At 40.2% G+C, this 24,368-nt stretch overlaps 1 protein-coding gene across 1 annotated transcript in view; it reads right to left on the bottom strand.

Moving 5' to 3' along the window:
- ASB4 (ankyrin repeat and SOCS box containing 4) overlaps positions 1-24,368 on the bottom strand; it is a 52,201-nt gene that overhangs the window by 20,072 nt on the left and 7,761 nt on the right. The window contains exon 2 of the mRNA XM_016218792.2: positions 22,232-22,531. Coding sequence (XP_016074278.1) covers positions 22,232-22,531 — 300 coding nt within the window. The remainder of the gene's footprint in view (positions 1-22,231; positions 22,532-24,368) is intronic.

Genomic DNA, 24,368 nt, shown 5'->3' with positions numbered 1-24,368 from the left:
GTGCAACCCCTCATCCGGGAAGGTCTGTGTCCCCCGTTGAGGTTACTCTTGCTCCCTTCTTATCTACGATCTCGAAAACTCTTAGTCACTCTCCGTTTTTCAGTGAAGACATAGGTATCTGGCTCAGTCTCTCTTTCATCTCTGTCCTGACATCAACTCGAAATACTTCTGCAGATGACCCATCCAACACATTTGCACTCGGAATTCCGAAATCTGGGGCAGACTGTATTACCATTTCCAATTACCTTGTTCCTGTTACCAAGCAAGGGCTCACTGCCCAACGTCCATAGAAGACAATATACTATGGCACCTGTTTTTGAGAAAATAAAAGAGCTTTATTGCAAGGTCAACTGGCAAGGAGACAAAAGGCAAGGCTCAAATCTGTCTCCCCGACCCAGAGTTTAAGGGGTTTCATCACCGGGTCTTTCTGAACAATGAACCCTTTGCTTCCGTGCAGACGTCCATATGCCCTTGCTTAGGATGTTTCCTTGACCTGCAAAGGCCTTAATTTTTTTTCTTTGACTGATTAACTTTATTTATCCTTCAAGGTTCAGTGCCATGTCTTCCAGAAAAACTCCCTGAACCCCCAGGCGGTGCTACTTGCCTCTCCACAGTAAAAATATTATTATCACTCTAAGGAATAACAAATTTGGGTGTCTTCTTTCTCATGTTAAGATCTTTGAGAGCAGATGCTATTTCTACTTGTCTTTGTGTCCCTTGTGCCTGGTACTTTCATGCATTTGACAAATGTTTGTTGAGCCCCTACTTGGACCACTACTGTTCTAGGCTCTGGGAACAGCATAGTAAATAAGCCAGACAGTGTCCCTGACTTCATGGAACTTACATGCTAATGAAGAAGACAGACAAAAGATGTAATATATATAACTCATCTATATATATTATATTTTACATATATATATATGCATGAACAGGTTGTGATGTTATATAAAATAAAGGTGAGTAAAGTGATGGAAAATGATGGGGGAAGATGACACTTTTAATGCAAAGACTTTCTGAGGATGTCACCTTGGGGCAGCAGGGAAGTAAACTATCTGAAGACAATGGGGAAAGGCTTTCCTGACCAAGGAAATCGCTGGAGAAAAGACTCTGAGGTAGGCAGGAACAAGCTGGGTGAGTTCAGAAAATGCAACGAAGGCAAGTGTGGTTGACAGAGGTGAGTAACAGAGGGCTTGGTAGGAAATAGCATTGGTGACGCAGGCAGGGCTCGGGCACTGTCAGGCTCCAAAGGTCACAGAAAGACTTTAGCCCTATTCTAAATGTGAGGGAGGCACTGGGAAGGGGAATGATCTGATTCACCTTTTGTAAAGATCCCTCCAGCTGGCTGTGAGGAGGGCGGGCTATAGAAAAGCCAAGAGCGAAAGCAGAACAATCCTTGAAATCCCTCTATTGCGGCCCAGGGAGAAATGCGGGCTGGGGTGCTCCCAGGGTAAGTGGTTTGAAGTTGTCGGACTGGAGGTATATTTTGATGGCACCAACGTGTCCTGGGGCGGGGGGCGGTGAGGGGTGAGGGAAAGTGAGGAAGATGCCTCCTACGCTTTTGGCTTCAGCACCTGGAAAAACAAAGCTGTCCTTTATTAAGATGGAGAACACCAGGCAGGGGCAGGAAGGCCAGTGCCAGCCTGGATGGACATGGTAAGTCGGAGTGGAGACGGGTTTTTATGTGGCTGGATAGATGAGCTGGCTTTCAGAAGAGAGGGTCAGGCCAGCACACACAAACCTGGGAGTGAGCACCACTGGGTGACATTTGAATCGATGGGGCCAGATAAGGTCACCAGGATGAGTTTCGATGAGAAAAGTGTATCGTCACCCGAGCCCTGGGACCCACCAACTTTTAAGCATGGAGAACTGAAACAAATCCAGGAAACAGGACCGAAGAAAGGCCACTGAAGGCATAGACAAGAGCTTGGCCCTATAAATGCTATTAAACCAAGCCTCTTTTTCACATAGTGTGTTCTCATAGCAAGTTTCTTCTTTGACAGCTACCTGTATTTTTAAAAACATATTGAAACCATGAAGCAAATATCACAAACTCTTTCCTTCTGTCTCCTGAAGCAAATCTTTTTCATATCGAAGCTTATCGCTCAACTCCACAGAATATTGTTTCTCACCCCCTGGGATAGAGCTTTTTTCTCATAGAGCCCATGTTTATTTATTCGTATGTTTGTTTTTAATTTACTCAACCTACAGGAAAAGGTATCTTTCTAGACGTGAGCAATCCAGATGCGGGCACTGAGCTCAGACACCTTATAGTTATTTTATTTTTTATCTTTTTCATTCCAAAAAAACCCCCACAACATTGATTAAAATTCAGTAAAATAACCACAGATAAAACTGAATAACTCAGACTTTGTAAAATACCCTATTGTACTACTTCGTGCTAATCTTGTTGGGCTCATAAAGTCAGATGATATCTTATGAAAGGGATGGTGTTTATGCTGAAGAAAATGAACGCTGTTGTTGTCATTCAACTGGAAATAAAAGGCTAATCCCAGGAAGATTCTTGTTATTATGTCTTTTTTTTTCCTTTCTTTTTTTTAAGGCCATGCATTTGGAGAAAGTGAATAATGACTTTTTCTTCTACCCAGGGGCAAAATTCTGCCTGTTCTGGACTCAGAGCACCGGTGGCCGAGACAGCCTGGGGATGGAGGTGAATGGCCTGGCCTCACAGGGGCAGGCCTGGAATGGGACGGGTGTGACGAGGTAGGAGTGGGAGGGACACCCCACCGGGAGCGGGAGCAGGTGGGACACGAGGTTAGCAGACACCAATCGCATGAGAAGGAATTAGTCAAGCAACAGTGGGCCTTCCCTTTTCCAGGGCTGCAGCACAGCAAAGCAATGATGATGAAGCCCTTCTCTGGAGCAGCCAGCACTCTGGACCACGAGGGAGGATTTCTTTAGCCCAGAGGGATCACCTGGGTTCCTTTTATTTTTTAAAAAGGAATTTTTTTATTGATTTTTTTAGAGAAAGAGGAATGGAGAGGGAGAGAGAGAGATAGAAACATGGATGAGAGAAAAAAATAGATCAGTGGCCTCCTGCATGCTCCCCACCCAGCATCGAGCCCAAAACCCAAGCATGTGCCCAGACACGGAATCAAACCAGCAACCCTTCAGTGCATCCTGGAACAACACCCAAACAACTGAGCCACACCAGCCAGGGCACCTGGGTTCCTTTTGCATCCAGTGGCTTACAGTGAGAACTATTGCTTGAACGGAGGTAAATCACTGGTAGGAATTCATATCATGAAATGGGACTTAGGGAAAGACTTCTGCTAATATAGGGGTACCTATGTGTGATAGTATCTATGTCCAAGATGATGAAACTAGAGGTATGATTATATAAAGGTTTAGGATGTCCCTTGAGGTTGATGGAAGAGGGAAATTCTTTCCCTCAGCTCCCTTTGCATTTCTGCCTTTATCTCAGCTCATGACCTGCTTAGGTTTCAAAGAGGCCATGTCCCCTTCAAACTTTGGATGGAATTAATCAGAGGACTTCAAATTCTTTTGTCTGTTTCTTGCAGAAAGGCAGTTTCAGAATTATCGTGTCCTGAGTTGCCAAGGTAACGTTCCTTCCCTGTGGGCCCGTGTGTCTTTCATAGACTCCCAGTTGGACCTCTTTTACCATCTTCATACTTGAGAGCTCTCTAAGACAGGTGGTGACTAATCACCTGAGAATACAGGATCTTCTCTAATTCCTGACATGTTGAATGCTGTGAGCTGTATTCTCAATGGACATAGACTGATAAAGAAGTTGAGCAGAAGGAGAATCTGTCCACCCTGAAGCCCAACACTGAATGTTGGACTCAACCTGCTTTGCTAACTCCTGGGGGAGCCATCTGTCCTGTTGTCTTTAAGAGGGTATCGCATGTGGCAACTCACCAAAAATGTACATTCCAGTCCTTTCCTTTTCATGATGTAATACATAGAAATTTTATTCATTCTTTGGTTTATAGTTTGTTCATATATTTAGTTTATATAGCAGTTGTAAAAGGTTTTTTGTTTTTGTTTTTTGTAAGTTTTACCGTATTTTTGTAGATATTTAATAGTAAGTAGATGTATATTAGTCTGGCCTGGGTTAGTGCAGAAGAACCTTGTTATGGCAAAGAAGTCATAATGTCAGTGAGACAGTCATTCAAGTCATCAACTAGGGACCCAGATGGAGGAAGCCAAGAGACAAAACTAAGGGGAGTAGGGGAACCAGCATAAAAAGAGGTACAAGGAACTGGAGTCAGTATGACATTGAAGAACTGGTCAGGTGTAACTGAGGCCATGATGGTCGAAAAGGCAGAAAGTGAAAATATGGGGGAATATAAAGGGCCAAGATGTGATCATGTGGGTGGGTGGTTTACCTAGAGGGAGGTGAATGTTGTTAGAGTTGAGGAGGTCTGGGAGATGTGAGGGTGACTTTGGATTGGTAATCTATGTCAAAATTGAAACCCACCCTGGGTGATGGGACTAGGGAAAAAGACCAAAACTGAGATGCAGGTGACCAAGTCCTCAGTAGGAAACAAGTAGCATTATAGTAGATTACAACGCCTACAATGGGAAGAAGGTGAGTGTGCTGGTTTCTTGTGGCTGTTGTAACAAATTACCATACATTTAGTGACCTAAAACAACATATTATCTTCTAGTTCTGTAGGTCAGAAGCCCAACACAGGTCTCCGTGGCCTGATGGCTGATTTTATGTGACAACTTGGTTGGGCCCCGGTGCCCAGATATTTGGTCAAACATTATTTTATCTGGATGTTTCTGTGAAGGTGTTTTTTTTAGGAGAAATTAACATTTAAATCAGTGGACTTAAGTAAAGCAGGTTACTCCCCATAGCATGGGCAGGCCTCATCCAATCAGTTGAAGATCTGAATGTGACAAAGACGGATCTCCGCTAAACGAGAGAGAATTCTGCCAGTATATTGCCTTTGACCGGAACTGCAACTCTTCCCTGGGTGGCCTGCTGGTCTACCCTGCAGATTTGGGATTTTACTTCCATAATCTCGTGAGCCAATTCTTTAAAACATTTCTCTATTTCTCTCTCCCTCTTTCTGTTAGTTCAGTGTCTTTGGGAAAATAACACTGACAAATATTGTGGGCTAAGATCAAGAGTTAGCAAAACTGTGTTCCTTCTAGAGTCTCTTTACAAGAATTGTTTCCTTGCACTTTCCGGCTTGTAGAGGCTGCCCACGTTACTTGGCTCGTGGCCTCCTCCCTCCATCTTCAAAGCAAGCAATGGTGAGTAGAGTCTTTTTCACATAAAATCTTTCGGACCTTCCTTCCATAGTCACATTTCCTCTGACCCCAGCCAAAAAGAGATTCTCCAATTTTAAGGAGATAGGCCCACTCAGATAATCCAAGGTCATCTCCTCATTTCAAGGTCCTTAATTTAATTATATCTGAAAAATTCCTTTTGCCACATAAGGTAACATTTTCACAGATTCCAGGGATTAGGACGTGGACATCTTTGATGGGTCATTATTCTGCCCACTACAGTGAGATAGACTGTGCCCTCGGTTGGGGAGGTGGAAGAATGATTGATGTACATATTGCTAAACGCAGTTCTTGCTGCTCCAAATGTGAATTCCATTTCTAACTATATGCTCCAATTTCATTCTTTTAAGCCAGTATTTCTGTTCTGTGATATATTAGTACTGTAAGGTGCATAAAAAATAAGGCTCTGTTGTTAACCAAGTTTGCGTATTCTTCGTGCCTTTGTATATTTGCAATTCACATTAACATATGAAAGGTTCTGAGAAGCACTATGGTGAGGAAATCTGTCTAATTTCATTTGGGTTTTCCCCAACGTATATGACCAAGGAACACTTTTTGTAACACCTGTCAACAGTCCCGGAATCAGTGTTTAATATAATGGGCGTTGGGAAATGCATTTCTAGACAATACAAAGATAAGAGGTGGGAAAAGATCCACACATGAAGATCCATGAACTCTTGTTTGAGTTCCCTAGAATCAGTTTGGATTATATTCCCACTTAGTAAATGAGGGCTGATATTCGAAGAGGTTACATCTTAGGCTCACTCATGTCGACAGTGATTGGGGTGGGAAGGAAGGTGTAGTCAGGATGTAAACCCAGGGTGTAGTCAGGATGCAAGCCCAGGCAGCCTTACTCAACCACCTATCCGCTCAAGCACTATATTTGAATTTGTCTTTCAAATCAAGCCGTATCTGAGCCCCTTGGGTCAAGTACCACCACTGATCTAATCGGCTGTGGTGGGGAAGGACCCAGTGATACAGAACATAACAACCTAAGCGTTCCCTTCATGAGAGGCTGTGAACAAGACAGTTCTAGAAGGGGCTGAGCCGGTGGCAGTTTTATTGACTGATAACATCCAGTCTACAAAGGGGAGAAGAGTCACAGGGGGCAGCAGGGCAGTTCCAGGAGGATTCTAAGTAGTAAAGGAGAGGCAGCACCACCTAGTGGGGAAAGCCGGGCTCTGCACCGATTTGCGCTCAAAACCCCGCCTCACCATTAAGCAATTTGTCTACAGCTCAGTGTTTTAATCTGCAAATTGGGATAATAGCATTAACCCCATAGGACAGTTGAGATGATTAAAAGAGAATACGGATAAAATGCCAGGCATGCTATAGAAATGCCATATCCGGTTATTACTTTTATTAAAGGAATTATTAAATCCAACCAGACCTTTTCTGGGGTCTTTTATTCAAGCTCTTCCTCCTGCCTCAACCCAGGTTAATTCAACTTTGCTTTAAGGAGTGAATTTCCTTCCTGCCTTTGCTGCTCAGTTCTTTGCCTTCTTAATTAGGGTGTGTCTAACCGCTGGCTGCCAGGGCTTCTGAGGCTGCTGGTAGCAAAGGCAAAGGATGCTCCCGGGCCTCCCCAGCAGTATTTAGCCCTCTGTGGCTCTCAGTGGGGTGGGCTAATACCCCTTCTTACTGCTAGTGAGATGTTTTATCTCAGAAAAGAGAGGGTCCTTTCTGCTTCTGTACCCATTAATTTCCCAATTAGTAGGAACTTCAGGAAGCTGGGTTATGCTTGTGTTTTAGGCTCCAATTCTGGTGCTTTGGCCATTTCCCCATTTGTGTATTTTCATGGTTAGCTTAAGGGAAAACTGAGATGGCTCTTGTTTGATTTAGCCGATTTACCTCCAAATCTGGGCCCTCGCGTCTCCTCCTAAAATGGTTTATTATTTATGGAGATCACAAAGAGAACACTTGCATTTCTGTTTATAAACCTGGTATCTTTTGCTAAATGGTGTTTAAAATGTTCAGGGGATAATAAGATCCAGGCTTTTCTAAGTAAGAAATAAATCAGAGAGGTGCTGATAGAAGAAAAGAAAGAAGAAGTAGTGCAGGCCCAAGGAAAATTCATCCTTCAATTTCTGGTTTCAGAGGCTTCTAGTTGGAAAGCAAAGATAATACGCCCAGTGCAAGTCATACACGGCCTTTGATCAGAGAATTTAAAGTAGGGAGAGCCCGTGGGAGAGGGAAACCTGTAACACTAAAGTGAAGAGGGAAGGCTGTAATTAACACTCCCTCTCAAGGAGCACTTGGGAACCCTCTGGGCAGCAGTAAGCAACCCAAATTTAACGCAGTAGACCTGGGATAGTCATACAGGTGAGAACAAAACATTTAGTGTTCGGATTTTTTTTTTTTTAAATTCCTGGCAGCTAAGTTTAGTGTTGGGGATATTTAACTTGCACTCTTTGCTTCTATTCATTTTAACCTTTGCTTTATCACTTTGTTAGAGGTAGAAATTAGAAATTGATCAAAGTGTTGCTTTTAATTAAAGAGTTTAATTTTAAGGAAAATGAATTAATGGATTTTTAATATATCTTTTTCAATCACTTAGCACTCCTTTATTGGAGCAAATCCAGAACCCACCCCTCCAAAAAAAAGGCATTATACTTAGAAGGAAAAGATCAGCTTCTGTGTTGAGGGTCTGCTTTGCAGCTCCAAACCCTCTACGTACCAGGAAATGGCAAAATGGGGATAAATTACTGCTTTGGGGAGAGCCCTTCTGGAAGAAGCATCGACAGTTCTCCATATCTTTTAATTAAACACACTTCTAATATACCCTGAAATCTTCTCATAATTTTTTTTTCAAGAAAAAACTTTTAAAACATCTTAAGGTGGTGATTTTATTTACTTTTTGGCTAATGAAACTCTAATACAGCATTTAAACTTCTCTTTTCTGCACACACTGTCAACTTAACACGCACTTTTCTCCTAATTTTTTCATTAGCAAAATGTATACAACATTCAGCAAAGCTCAGTAGGACCATCATGGACTCAAACCACACAGAACAGGGCCCTGCTAGAATCCCACCAGTTGTGTGAACCGGGGCCTTATCCAAGTTCTCTGAGTTCTGATTCCTCATTTATAAAATGAAAAGGAGAACATGCACCTCACTTGGTTGTTGCAAGGATTAAATGAGACATTTTCTTTTAAAGTACCTGACATTTCCACACCCTAGATGCTTAATATACATTATTTTCCTTCCCGTTTTCCCCTTCACAGGCACATATACCAGCAACATCAATTTCCTTTGTATAGAAAGCCGATGCTGTTAACTTTATTAGGCTAGATTTTCCATTAAGCATTTATTCTTATTCATTAGCTAGAGGACTGACGCACAGAGATATTAAATTATTTACTCAAGTTTAATGAATGAAATTGAAAACCTTTTTCCCTGCTTAACATGACCATGCCCTTTTCAGTATGCAGAGCGTTGCTGCATTTATTCAGAAGCTTTCGCTAAGTGCTTTAGTTTGGAACACAGGATTAATGAGCCCAGAGACAGGGCGCTTGTCACCATGGCAACCCCACTAGCTTTGCCCTCTTCCAAGCTCCAAGAGGGGATGCAGGCTTCACTCTGGCCTGAGGTATGTAGCTGGGTGTTCTTTTTCATGTATTTGACTCCCCATTGCTGCCTCCAATTACTCCCTAATTGTCTTGAAAAAATAAAAATAAACATCCTTGCTTCTTTGGGGCTCTGCTTTTTCATCTGCACTACCTGCCCTCCTTCCTGAATACATGTATCTCCCCATCAGTTTCTGAAGACTTTGGAACATTATGCCTCTCCACACAAATTCTAGGTGACTTTAATGGCCACACAGATGACTACCCAATGCCCTGGTCTCTCAGTGCCCGGATCTCATTTTTTTTCCAGTGACTTTCTGCTCTTCTTTGACCTGGTGACTCGCACCCACAGTCGGACCTGGACTGAGTCACTACCTTCAGTTGATCAGGCTCCAGAAATTCCGAATTCCCGCATTCGATCCTCTGACAATAACCACCCACCTTCCCATCTTGGTTTCATTGGAACCCCTCTCTGTGTTCTCTTTGTCCATTAGATGTACCTGACTTTCCTTCCCTCCTATCCAGCTTAGTTCCATATTCCATCATTTCAATAACCCTTTTGCCCACACCTTAAACTACCTCCAACTCTTCATAGCACCTGCCTGGTCCTATGCAGCTGAGAGCTACATGGCAAAAATTACACTACAGGTGAGGTGCCATCTGTACAAGTCTGGTACCACCATAAAGTCAAACATAAAAACTCAACTGGGTCCTCAAGACTGCTCAGCAATCCGCCATTTCTCTATTTAACTTATTCCCTCATGCTCAACAATTGCCTCAAACCCCTTTTACTCCTCAATCTTTTAACCCCTTTTCCTCTTTCTTCACTCTTGTTTTACATAGACGATACCTTTCAGATGGAAGCTTCCTTAAAGCCTTACCCCCACACGTTTCAACTCCCATCCTCTCATTTTTTGCTCCAGCTATACCAGCACAGGTGTTCTCTTCTCTAGAGGAAATCCCTCTACTTGGTTCTAGATCCCATGTCCCAAACTCAGAATCCTCACATCGTAAATTATCTTTCCTCTCTGTCTTCAATGTCTGGTCCACTAGGGGATTTTGCCATCTTAAAAAAATAAATAAATAAAAAATTAAAAAGCTCAGGTTTCTGTCATTTTAAAAAATTTTCTCAGGCCCACTTCCCTTTACATCTATCTTCACAAACACTATTTAAAAGGCTTGTTCACCTCACAGACAACTTCCTTTTTAGTTATCTATCCTTTCCATCCTGATTTCTCTATTCATCCCTCAACTGGCTGCTACGGTCTCCAAGTCCTTCCATGTCACTAAATCCAATGGGAACTTTTTAAGTCTCAACTTACTGGATTTCTCAGTAGCGTTTGACATTTCAGGTGTCTCCCTCCTTCCCGACTTAGTCTTCATAGGAGAAAAGGAGCAATGAGTGCAATAGGCCATAAACTCAGAGTCCTTTTGCCAGTAATGTTGGTGAAATTACTTTGGTTCAACCACACTCCCTTCCCTAGCTCCAGCATTTGTTCTTACTTGAGCATTCAATAAAAATTCAACAATCAACAACCAATATGTACGATGCGCTGGACTATGCTGAGCAAATTCTGCTCTCACAAAATGTATAGTTTAGTAAGGGAGGAAAGTAATCAAAGAGTTAAACAAATAAAATATTAAGTGTCACAAAGGAAAAGTACAATGTGCTACAAGAAGACAGAAAAACATAGGGACCTGCCTTAGTTTAAGGGAATTCAGGAAGAGTTATCTTTGAAACTGATGTCTGAACTAAGGCCTTAAGTCGGAGTAAAAGTTAGCTCAGTCAAGAGGAGAGGGCAGAACATTCTAGAAAGCATTTACACTACATTTGCATTCCCAACCCCTTTCCCCAACTTAGCACCTAGAATACTGGAATCAGGCCTTGACCCTCCAGGAAGAAGCCTGGCAGAGTTTTCTTTGGAGGATCTTACCAGTGTAAGAAAAGAGATCTACAGATACTAGGTCAGGGATTTCTCAGGCAAAAGTCCAGCCACATCCCCCAAAGTGAAGCTAACAGTTAGCTAACTCCACCTTTATACCTAGTTTCCAAGTCAGCTTTTAGTCACTCAGTCTTAAATAACAGCATACAACCAAGGATTATCAAACATCTAAGGATAGCTTAGGTGGCTGACAGAGACAATGAAAAACAGAGAAAAACAATCTGGAGTAAATCTCCCAGAAAGTAAAGCGTAAAAATAAAGAAACATAAAACAGAAGAGACAGTATAAGGCAATTAGAGCAACAGTCCAAGGGTTCAATATATAAATAATAGCAATTCAAAGAAGAGAACCTACAAAAAATAGAAGAAAAGAATTCATACAGTGAATACAGGGTGGGGCAAAAGTAGGTTTACAGTTGTTCTTATGGAAAACAATACAATAATTAATCAATAATACTACAGGAATAAACTCTATGTCTCGCATACTCACAACTATAAACATACTTTTGCTCCACCCTGTAATTCAGGGACATTTACCAGAACTGACAGACAAGCACATTTTGGGGTTGAAAAGACCCCATACAGTGGATGCAAATAAATGCACCAAGGCAGGCTATCATTGAATTTTCAGAACATCAAAGACAAAATGCAAATTCTACACACACACCCCACACTCCCCACCTCATCGGAAGATAATAGGTCACTTAGAGAGGATTAGGTAATAAAATGGCTTCTGATATATTAAAAACTGGCTGGCAATGGAGCAGTGCCTTCACCACTCTAAAAGAAAATGATTATCAATCTAGAATTCTATGCCAAGTCAGGGTAGAATCAATGCCTTCTGGGGCATGTGTCCTCTCTTGCAAACTTTCTCAGAAAGAAGATGCATGCAACCCAAACAGGCGACAAAACAAGATACAAGAGGTCCCAGGATCCAGGAAACTGGGAATGCAACGTGGCCAAGAGGCAAAGGGAACCTCCAGGCCGACTGACTGGGGAATGGGGTTCCCAGGATGAGCGTAGCTGGAGCAGGTCTGAAGGCTCCAGAGGGACTTTTGCAAGAAAACACACTGACAAAATAAGCGTTGAATTAAAATATTTTCAGAAAAGATTAAAACTATTGGCAAAATTGGGGGCGTTAAAATAGTAATGACGCATAGAAAACAAAAGCAAGCAAACAAATAAAAAGAGACAATTAACTCTAGGGAAAACAAAATGTTGTACAAAGAAGGAAAAGGCATCCTGGTTTCGGACAAGCCTCATGGTTATAATCTAACTGCCTCGTGAGAGCAGAAGCAGGACAGGCACCCGTAAGGGGCAGGGGGGTGGGTAAGAAGGGAGAAGCCAGGTCCTCACCTTCCACTGCCACGAATCAATAGACCACCAGAAAACTGCTTGTGTTGCTACTTATTCCTGTCGGTTCTGTGCATAAAGAAATGGTATTTATTTAGCAACATGGAGATAAATATCCAACTCCTCAGCGAAAATAAGTGGAAGTGATCGCCTCTGAGGAGGGCAGAATCAAGAACTGCATTTTTTCATATAGTATCTTCTTAATGTCTTTTAATCAATTTTTATATTTCTTCCACCCTTTGGTTGAATATATTTTCTGGGGCCCTTAAGTTTCTGGGGTATTATAAATCTATCTTTTCTTGCATTATAATTTCTCGCTGCTTATTTCCGGTATACAGAAATGCAATTGATTTTTGTATATTGATCTCAAATGCAGTACCTCTGCTAAACTCAATTACAGAGTCTAACTATTTAACTTTAGAGTTTCTTGGTTGGGTTTTTTGGTTGTTGTTTTTTTATGTAGACAAACATAGTGTATGAATTAATGGCAATGTTACTTCCTGCTTTCCCATCTTCATAATTTTTTTGTTAATCTTCACTAGAGATATTTTTTTCCCATTGATTTTTTTTTTTTTTTTTTTTTTTTGAGAGTGGAAGGGGGAAGGGGGAGAGAGAGAGAAAGAGAGAAGGGGAACACTGATGTGAAAGAGACACATTGACTGGTTGCCTCCCACATGCACCACGACCAGGGCCTCCGGGGAGCAAACCTGCAACTCAGGGACATGCCCTTGACTGGGTGTCAAACCCACGACCCTTTGGTGAGTGGGCCGAAGCTCTAACCACTGATCCACACCAGTCAGGGCCCATCTTCATACATTTTATTTATTTTTCTTTTCTCTTTGGGTCGGCAAGGACCCCCAGGACGGAGCTGAAGAGATGTGGCGAGAGCAGCCAACTAGTTTCAATTCTGATGCTGACATTTCACCATGAGGTAGACCATCCACTTTACAAAGCACTGCCTAAGGCAGTGGTGCCCGAAGTGTGCTATGATTTCATGGGGAACATTCTTTCCCAGGCTGGAGTGCCTGCTGCCTGGCTGGGTGCATCACAGTGTATGCAGAAGAAAAAAACGATGACAGCACAATTAGAGAGAGTTAATAGATGTGGCAGACAGACACAGGTAATCTGATGGAGCGAACTAATGAAACAATATAAATTTAATGATAAAGTACAAAGAACTTCCCTGAATGACAGAAGGTACTGAATCTGGAAATTGAAAAGATACTTTATTCCACAAATTTGTTATACAATGCTTAATATCAATACCCATCTTAATTAAGCTACTAAAATTCAAGGAAATTAATTCTTTAGAAATATCACATAAGTGGTATTTCTGCCAAGAATATTTAACTTGGATCTGATAGTGAGAAAACAATCCAGTAAATCCAAATTAAGGGACATTTTGGAAAACAACTGTCCTGAACTATTAGAAATATCGATGTCATGGAAGAAAGAAAAAGACTGGGGAACAGTGTGGAATTAAAGTTGGTTAAGGAGGCACAGCTGTGTGTGATCCTGGATTGGATCCTGAATGGAAAAAACACACACAGATGTAAATGACATTACTGGGACCACTGGGGAAAATTAAATGTGGACTGTATATTATATAAAGTGCTATATGCAAGTTCACTCATTCACGGCAGAATGGTTGGAGACGACGCTTCTAGAAGCATCAGCGACCAGAAGACGTTTCTTTTTAGAGTCATTCTCTGCCATCCGAGAGAAGAGGCCTCTGGGCAGATGGAGGTCAAGAATTTGTTTATTATTTACTGTTACTATTACCTTCTATGTACCACAAATGATTTTGCCATATTTTTATAGGGATAAATTAATTTGTATAGTGATATAAAGTTTCCTTTAAAATTAAACTTGGAAGTAATATCAACTTGAAGACAATATTAAATTCATATTGTGCAAATGGTACTAACAGTAGAGCAGATGGGGCAAAAATCCCCAAGTTGTTTGCAAATGACTAGGATGGTCAGACTTGTGCCATTATGGGAGGTGATGGGCTGGTGAGGTGTCTGTCACGCCAGCATATCCATTTCTCGACTAACCTAGAAGAAGTCCAGTGACATCTTGCCTTACTAGGTTCGCACCATTGAATGGAGACTTTCTTAACATGCTGGTAACTTGTGTCACTGTCACACCAAGAACCAGGGGACAGTCTCTTAAAAGGCACGGCCTCTTTTACATTGCCCTCCTGCTACACTAGGAAACATTTGAATTTTTATGGCTTTCCTGCAGTAACAGATTTTCCTCCAACTGTCAGGATTTGCCTCATGCAGAGTAAAGCAAGCGGCTTTTCTTTTTCTCTGGCAAAAGGAAATAGGTAAAAACAATATGCTGCTTTTCAGCCGGCTAAACCTGACCTGACTCGCTTTATTCGTAGGGAAACGCAGGATTCGGCTTAAGGACATTTTCATGGAGGTAAATAAGCCCTCTCAACTGATGAACACTATTATACTAATACCAAAGGAAACAAAGGCCAGGAGATGGGGGCCATTAAGTAGAAAGGCCAACAGAAAATTAGCAGACAAAAATACAGCATGGGGACAAAGCAGGCTCTGCAACACAGAAAAATAGAGAAAAGTCCTTTAAGAGAAAATTGCGTGCAATTTTTTGGCCTCAATTAGCCTTTTCCACAAAGAGCACTTTTCCACAAAGAGCCCATTAAATAGGAAATGAAATTACATTGGTTTTCAGTTGCCATGGCATTGGTTTTTCCTCTAATGGACTTCTCTGGTCCCCAGTTTAAGGTTACCCTGACTTATTTTTCTTGTCTGAAGGCTGTCTCAACTCTCTCCGTCCAGCCACGAAGTGATGTATGTGATTCCTCAAAGTGCCTACCCCCTAATCCAAGAGAGAGAGGCTCTATCCCTCAGCTATCTGCCTAGAGACTGAGAGGGTAGGACTGACCAACAGCACCATTTCATTAACCATGAAATAGCAGTTTCCATTTATTTGATGGCATTGGTTCCCATCCATGTACTCAGGGCTCCTGGAGCCATTCCCAGATCAGTCAGAGACCATTTATTGAGTACCTCCAATGTGCCAAGCTCTGTCCAAGAGGCTAAAGACATAAAAATGCGAAAGAAAGGATGCAAGATGCTCATAGTCTTCTAGAGTTTCCAGACCAGCAGACTCTGCTCCAAACACTTACCTTCTCCTTTTCTCTATTTATCTATTCATAAAATTTCCCCCAATTACCTGATTCACAATTTTTTTTTTTTTGAAATATTTGCTAGGTACTACTCTTAAAAAAACATTTATTATCCTAGGGGGAAGGATCTAAAATAACATTTCCTCTTTTAAGTGGCTTTGTTAAGCTCACCATTATCTATGATATCAAATTTGACTGTGATCATTTTTATATTATTTTTCAACATGCATAATCACACATAATCTTTAGAAAAATAAATTTATGCAGCTCATACTCTCTTATAAACTTTTTTAAAAAAATCTTTCCATGTCAGTGAACATTCCTGGACAACATAATTTTTTTTTAATATATTTTTATCGATTTCAGAGAGAGGAAGGGAGAGGGAGAGAGATAGAAACATCAGTGATGGGAGAGTCATTGATCAGCTGCCTCCTGCACACCCCACACTGGGGATTGAGCCTGCAACCTGGGCATGTGCCCTGACGGGGAATCGAACCGTGATCTCTTGTGTCATAGGTCGATGCTCAACCGCTGACCCAGGCCTGGCTAGGCTACAACATTATTTTTAATGTCTGTGGTGTGGAGGTAATACTGCTCAAACCTTTTCTATTAGATACACAAATATTTTTTAGTTTTTCAATAATATAAATGACTTTCTGAGGGCAAAAAGAAATCAGACAATTTTTTGTGACTAAATAGACTAAAAAATGAAAACTGCCAGTATACACATTTTTAAATTGTGGTCTATTTTAAATGTATGCTTTAACCAATCAAATGCATGCAATAACCAAACCTTCTAATGCAAAAATAAAATACACTAAAACTACACTATTTTGAAGATTTTTACAGAATTAGAAAAATGTCTCTATTTCTAGTGTACTATAGATCATGTGATCGAGCACAATTCTGTTACATGATGAATGTCTTCTTGCTTTTTCTCCTCAGTTACCACTTTGACTCAACTATCGCCTTTTTGGTGACAACATCCATAGTCTGAATTTGAGGCCTCACCCAATTGAAAGCCCTGAACGAAATTAGGTACTCAGATTAGCACCTAGTCCCAGAGGTGAACTTTCTGAGTTAGAGACGGCTTTCAGCTTTCGGCACTGCCTCCCCGCCCATGCATTTACACTGCAGTGTGAAGGCACGTCCCTACAGGTGGTCAACATGCCCATTGTCATCTTTTGGATCTTTGTTAATGTAATAAACAACAACAGAAGTATCTAATTGTTATTTTAATTGACATTTTACTGATTACCAATTCAGGTGATCATTGTCCTCTTTATTTGTCATTTTTCTCCCTGAAATATGTAAATATATGTTCCTGTTCTTGGTCTGATCTTTCTTTCTTTCTTTCTTTCTTTCTTTCTTTCTTTCTTTCTTTCTTTCTTTCTTTCTTTCTTTCTTTCTTTCTTTCTTTCTTTCTTTTTCTTTCTTTCTTCCTTCCTTCCTTCCTTCCTTCCTTCCTTCCTTCCTTCCTTCCTTCCTTCCTTCCTTCCTTCCTTCCTTCCTTCCTTCCTTCCTTCCTTCCTTCCTTCCTTCCTCTCTCTCTCTCTCTCTCTCTTCTTTCTTTCAAATTTTTCTTAGTTGTTAACCTCCTTGCTTTAAGTTTTCTTTTTTTAAGAATAGTTTATTGATTTTAAAAAATATATATATCTTTATTGATTTCAGAGAGAGGAAGGGAGAGAGAGAGAGAGAAACATAAATGATGAGAGAGTCGTCATTGATCAGCTGCCTCCTACACAGATTGAGCCCACAACCCGGGCATGTGCCCTGACTGGGAATTGAACCATGATCTCCTGGATCCTAGGGCGAAGCTCAACAGCTGAGCCACACCTGGCCAGGCGGTTTATTGATTTTTTTTTTTTTAGAGAGGAAGGGAGCAGAGAGAAACATCGATGCGAGAGCATAACATCCATCAGCTGTCTCCTACATGCTCCCTACTGGGGATCGAGCCCTCACCCAGGGCATGTGCCCTGACTGGGAATCGAACCAGCAGGGGCTCAGTGCACTGGATGACGCTCCACCAACTGAGCCACACTGGCCAGGGCCTGCTTACTTTAAGTTTTAAGATTTCTTTATGTATGAAGGATGTGAGCCCTTTGTCATGTAGTCTCAAATATTTTTCCCATTTTATGATGGCCTTTTAATTTTATGATCTGTTTGCCACACAGACACTGAATACTTTTGCTTCACCTAATTTATCTTTCTTTCCGTTATGGCTTTGGCCTTTGATGCCATGGCTCTAAAGAGTAAGTGTATCTTTAATGGACTTTCACTCTTTCTCCTGGACTGTTATCAGCCTAATCCTTCTAATTGCTAGGCAGTCTCACTCTGTGGACTGGGATAAAGGAGGTGGGAAAGAACTGTGTCCTCCTGGAGAGCTGTGTGGTAACACCTCTGTCAGCCTGCGGTTGATGAAGGCATCGAAATAAAAAGTCAACAATTAAACAAATATATAATTTATTAACAATCTAAAACTAAAAAGCTTGAAAGTTTAAATTCATTAACTAAAATCTAAACTAAAGTTAAATCTAACAATAATAAATCTATAAGTAAATGTGAAAGGTGGTGATGGCCACATGTGGTCAGGCAGATAAGGCCCAGCTGATGATGCCTGACCTTCTCCAGGTGTCTCTGCACTAGGCCTTCTTCCCAGGGTGGGCAAGGAGGACTGTTTTCTCCTTAATTCTCACAGGTCAGTGTTCTCCCATCCTTTCCCCATGACCTTTCCATACCTTCCCCTCTCTCATCAAAATGTTCACCCTTTATGCTCTCACTTTTGGCTGATGACTTGGCCTCATACATTATTGGGGGGTGGGGGGGAAGCCATCAGATATGAACTCTACCATCATACCATAGCCAAATTTACAAATGCTCTGGCATTTAAAACATCTTTTACTTTAGCCCATCTGTTAAAATTGAGGATGTATCTTACGATTTCTCCTGCCTTAACTCCTCTAAGATTTGGACCTTTCAGTTATGCTGTCTCATGCATCTTCAACTGATTTCTTTCTATAAATCATTTCCTTCAGCATACGCTCATTTCCTTTATCTCTAACTGTAGATTATACTCTTCTGTGACCCCCACAACCCCCATCAACAACCATGCTATTCTTTTGTTTTTTTAGAGAGGGGGAAAGAGAGGGAGAGATCGATGTGGGAGAGAAACATCGATTGGTTGCCTCCCACAAGCACCCTGACTGGGGATCGAAACTGCAACCTGGGTAAGTGCCCTGAACGGGAACTGAGCCCACCACTTTTTGGCGTATGGGAGAACACTCCAACCAACTGAGCCACACCGGCCTGGGAATCATACTATTCTTATGCTAACTTTTGGAGCCAAGCTTCTTTTAACAATTATTAACATATGCCATCTCTAGTTTCTAACCTCCCATTTACACCTGATATCATTCTAATCTGGCATTAATACCCACCATTTCGTCAAAACTATTTTTGTCAGTGATAACTCTGTCACTTAATCTAATGAATGTCTAATTAAACCTCTCAGTAGCTGTCAGTACAGCTGACCACTCTCTCCTTCTTGAATTGCCTCTTTCTTAGTCCCTGTGATGCCAAAATATTCTTGGATTTTCTCCAATTTCACTTATCAATTCCTTTTACTCTCATTTCTTAGTTCCATTCTGTTAACATTTAAATGTAAGAATTTATCAGGGTTTGGTCCTAGGTTCTTTTTTCTCTCTCTACACTGTTTATCTAGGTGATTTCATCGATTTCTTTAGCTTAATACAATCTATAGGCCAACAATTCCTAAACTTGCAGCTTTAGTCCAGAGCTCTTTTCCGAAATCCATATTTTTATGTCAAGTGGGTCTTTGACTTAGTCCCTTTGATGTCTCAAAGAGATCTGAAACTTCTTGTGTTTAAAACTCATCTGAGCCCGGCCTGGTGTGGCTCAGCGGTTGAGCGTCGACCTAGGATCCAGGCGATCAGGGTTCGATTCCTGGTCAGGGCACAGGCCTGGGTTACAGGCTTGATCAATGACCTTCTCATCATTGATGTTTCTGTCTCTCTCTCTCCCTCTCCTTTCCTCTCTCTGAAATCAATAAAGATATATTTAAAAAATAAAAATAAATTTAAAAAAATAAAATAAAACTCATCTGAGAGGATTCACTTCTAGGTTAGAAGTGATTTTGAGAATTCATATAAATCTAGAGGAATCAAGTGAGTGGAGCATTAGCATTAGATTTTTAAAAATTATTGATTAAGAGAGGGGGAGGGGTTTATTCCACCTATTCATGCATTCATTGGTTGATTCCCATATGTGCCCTGACCAGGGATGGAACCAACAGCCTTGGCGTATTGGGAGGATGCTCTAACCATCTGAGCTACCCAGTCAGGGAGAATTGATTTTGACAAAGATAAAAGGTAATTCAATGATGAAAGAATAGTCTTTTCAACAAATGATTCAAAACAATTTTCAAAAACAACTGCATATAGATATCAAAACAACTGTACATCTACACACACAAAAAAAGAAAAAGTGAACCTCAACCCTTTCCTTACACCATATGCAAAACATAACTCAAAATGCATGAATCAAAGGCCTAAAAGTAAAACCTAAAAATTTTAAACTTCAAGAAGGAAAAATAGGAGAAAAATATTTGTTATTTGGGTTATTCTGAGATTTCTTAGCAAGAACACGAAAAGTACAAACCATAAGAGGTAAAAAATTGATCAACTGAATTTATCAAAATTAAACACTTTTGTTCTTTTAAAGACAGGAAAATGAAGTAAAAAATGAATTTAAATATTTGCAAACCACATATCTAATAAAGGGCTAGTATCCAAAATATGTAAATAACTCTCATAAGTCAATAATAAGAAAATAAATAACCTTAAAAAAGCCCCTAAAGATATGAATAGACATTTCATCAAAGTGAATATATAGCTGGCAAATAAATACATAAAAGCATATTCAATACCCTTGGTCATTTGAGAAATTAAAATTAAAATCATAATGAGATACTATTATAAACCAATTAGAATGACTAGAATATATATATATTTTTAATCTGACATTACCAAGTTTGGCAAGGACGGAGAGCAACTGGAACTCCTACACATTGCTGGTGGGGATGAAAAATGGTAAGCTACTTTGCAAAACAGCTGGGCACTTTCTTATAAATGTGACCCATCATCCCACTCCTAGGTATTTACCCAAGAGAAATGAAAGCATGTCCACATATGAACATGTGTGCAAATATTTATATCAGCTTCCCCCCCCCAAAATAAATTAGCTCAAACTTGAAGCAATCCAAATGCCCCTCTACTGGGAAGTTAATAAACTGTGTTACATCTACACCAGAAATTCTACTCAGCAATAAAAGGTCTAATTTACTGGTCAGTGCAACCACATGGATGAATCTCAAAAGCATTATGCTAACTAGGAGAAACAAGACTCAAAAGGCTACATATTGTATAATTTAATTTATATGACACTCTGAAAAAGACAAAACTATAAAAATAGAAATTAGATCAGCAGTAGCCAGGGGTGGGAGAAAGAGTGGGGGGATTAACTACAAAGGGCATCAGGAAGTTATTTGAGATGATTGTGGTGATGTTTTCACAACTATAGGTTTCTCTAAAATAGTGAATTTTACTGTGTGGAAATTACACTCTTGTAAACTTGACTTTTAAAGAACTGATATAAAGATCTTCCCCATATACATACTTATTCCTCAAATTTCCCCCTTAAAAAAAAAGACATCTCTATCCACACACTTTCTGAAGCCAGAAACCTACAATTATTCTTGCAATTTATTTTTCCTTCACTGTCGCCCCAAACCCATTTCTAATCCATCTTCAAATCACATCACTTCTGCTTCTAAATCATATCATAAACCAATCTCCTAATCTTCCATCCAAGTCTGCCCTTCGTGTGAATCACCGTCCCTTCCCAGATACACCATTGCAGTCGCTTCCCTGATGGTCTCCCAGCTTCCATGTTTGCCCCCCTCCAACCCAATTTTTATATGACTCCAGAATGATAATTTTAAGTGAAAATTAAACCATGTTGTTTTCTTGCTTAAAACTTCTCAGTGGTTTCATTTGTCAACCTCATACCTTGGCCTTCGGCAGGTCATATACGGTCTAACACACCCATCTTCTGACACTGCTCTCTCCCCTCTTGTCCTCCCACAACCCACAGCCATGGTGCTCTGGCCTCACTGGCCTTCTTCCATCGTTGAATATTCCAAGTTTTTGCTCTCCTAGCAACTTTGCACATGCTATTTTCTAGACCTAGACTCTTCTTCTTATTGGATATATATATATTTTTTTAATGGCTAGCTACTTCTCATTATAAAAGTTCAGCTTACATATCATATCTTCAAAAAAGTCGTACATTTTGTAATGGTTCACACATGACATTCTCTTTCATAATGCCTGTTTTGCTCCTTTCCCAATTGATAACTTTTTATTTATGAATTTATTTTGTTAACATTTACCTCACCTACTAGAATATAAGCTCCTTGAAGGCAGAAACTATTTTTTTCTTTTTCACTTACTTAGCACATTACCTGACATAACATAAGCGTTAAATAAATACTTGTTACATGTGTAAATTAACAAGCCTTCTACAATTAAAAAAAGAAAAGATTCCAATGAGATCATCACTGAATGACCTAAGCCAACATAACAAATCTGTCTCTTATCTATCGCCTATCTATCTATCTATCTATCTATCTATCTATCTATCTGTCTGTCTGTCTGTCTGTCTGTCTGTCTGTCTGTCTGTCTATCTATCTATCATCTATCTACCTATCTCTCTATTTTTAGGGGCCTTGAATCAGGCTTAAGGCATGGAGATACCTACTACATTGTCTGAGATAAGTAAAGATCACCAAGTTTCAAAACCATGAATGTCAAATAGATGACAATGTCAGCCACCCAGAAAAGCTTACCTCTCCAAACCAATTGCTTAGCACAGAGAATGGAGCTTGGAGTTGTACAAAAGTGTAAAGCTGTGTGTCCACTTAAGGAGTAGCAATTGAGCTTTGCTCCATGGTCACAAAGGATCTTAACACAATCCAAGTTGGCCATTTCACAAGCCACATGAAGAGGAGTTTTCCCGTTGGGTCTACAGTTGATTGTAGCATTGTGGTCCAGTAGCACCAGAAGACATTCCACATGACCAAACAAGACAGAGAGATGCAGGCCCGTTGCCCAAGAAGACTTTAATTTATAACTAGGCAACCAATAACCTGAAAAAGAAAGGGAAAGAAAGTTTAGTTTCTTGGGCTAGGATTTCTCCATGCTTTGTGAAGATTTTTACAGAGTATTTTACTTTGGTCACATTTATAAAATTGGAGGGAGAGATGGTTCAGAAGTTGTAAGCTAGTAGCCAATGGGTCTACAGATGGTTAGTTAAGTGTCATATTTGGATGTATAAAGTGGGACAGGTGTTCTTGAGTTCTTATTGTCTCTACTAGTCTCTATTACCTTGTTCCTTTCCTTACTTTGCCTTCATGGCTCTCCCAGGCATTTGAGTCTGAGACTTTCATTTATGGTTGTATTTTATTTTATATGGTGAGTTACACAAGACTCATATTTAAGAATTTTTAAAAATCCCAATCAGTCTTGAATGATTCCAAAGCTGTTAGTTACAAGCTTAAAATTTTTATTCTATCACAGCTCTTGTCCATATAGTTGTTGCTATTGTTGTCAATCTAAGGTGTGAATGTATTTGATGTCTTTACAAAACTTGTTACGCCAAGATTTTTTTGCCTGTTTGTCCGTTCACCCAATACCTTTTCCAAAGAAGAATTTAAGGCAACTCATACATTTTACACTATTTTTTTTTAATAATCTAGAAAATAAGGGCAAAAAAAAATAAGGTAAGAAAATAAAAAGAGGTCAAAGGTAAGATAGGTACACAAAATACATACCGTGTCTTGTATATCAGAACTGCATCACAAATTTGCTTTTTAACTGCCTCGCAGGAAATAAATAGGAAAACATATGCTATGCAATTTAACTATGCCCACAGACTATATACAAATTAATTGTTCAGGAGAATCATAGCTGTTCCTAGAACTGAGATCTTAGATAAATTTTTTTCCATTAGTTGTTGGAAATGTTCTCTGTCTCTCTTGTTTCTCTCTCTCTCCTTTTTCCTTCTAACCTCTGACTTCTAAACACTGGGCTAGTCCTTTTTATCCAAGTCTCCAATGATTGCCACATTTGACAAGCTATAACAAAAATAACTTTATAAACCTTCTTTCCACGTTAATACCTACAGCCATGACTTTAAGCTCACTATGAGTGGGGAACAGAAAATAAGTACAGAAAGATGAAATATTGATGGCAAGATGAAAATGCAGAGATGACTCAAGAGTGTAGAAGAGAGTCTAGGGCTGAAACAACAAAATACATTAAAAATTTTTTATTGATTTGAGAGAGAGAGGAAGAGAGAGAGAGAGAGAGAGAGAGAAACACATCAATTTGTTGTTCCATTTATTTATGCATTCATTGGTTGATTCTTCTATGTTCCCCAACCGGGGATCGAACCCACAACCTTGGCATATTGCAACAATGCTCTAACCAACTGAGGTACCCAACCAGGGCTCAAAATACATTTTAATACAGATAAGTCAGAGGTTTGCTTTTAGGCTATAAAAATTCCACTATACACATACAACACAAGCAGAATATGGTTTAATGGTCATTTATTTGAGAAAAGACTTGGGGATTTGAGTTGACAGTAATCTCAAAATGATCCAATAGTGGGATGAAGCTGCCAAAAAGTTAATACAACCTTAAGCTACATTAATAAAAGTGCAGGGCCCAGGGCAAGAGAAGTGAAGTTGTATTCTTCACTGATTAGATGAGGTCAGAATAAATCTAGAATATTGTGAATACTTCCGGGCACCAGTGATGAGCACCTAGAGGGCACTAGAGGGTGAGGACCATGTTAAAAGTGGGCATGGGGATCAGGTATTAAAATTCTCTCATTTAAGTGAAAAACACTACGAATGTGCTCCTCCTGGGTATTTATCCTACAAGTATAATCACTCATGTGTGAAATGCCCCGTAAGGGCC

The sequence above is a fragment of the Miniopterus natalensis genome, chromosome 10 (assembly GCF_054644295.1).
Source record: "Miniopterus natalensis isolate mMinNat1 chromosome 10, mMinNat1.hap1, whole genome shotgun sequence".
NCBI lineage: Eukaryota > Metazoa > Chordata > Mammalia > Chiroptera > Miniopteridae > Miniopterus > Miniopterus natalensis.
The sequence above is the reverse complement of the archived record's forward strand: the minus strand, read 5'-3'. Positions and strand labels throughout refer to the sequence as shown.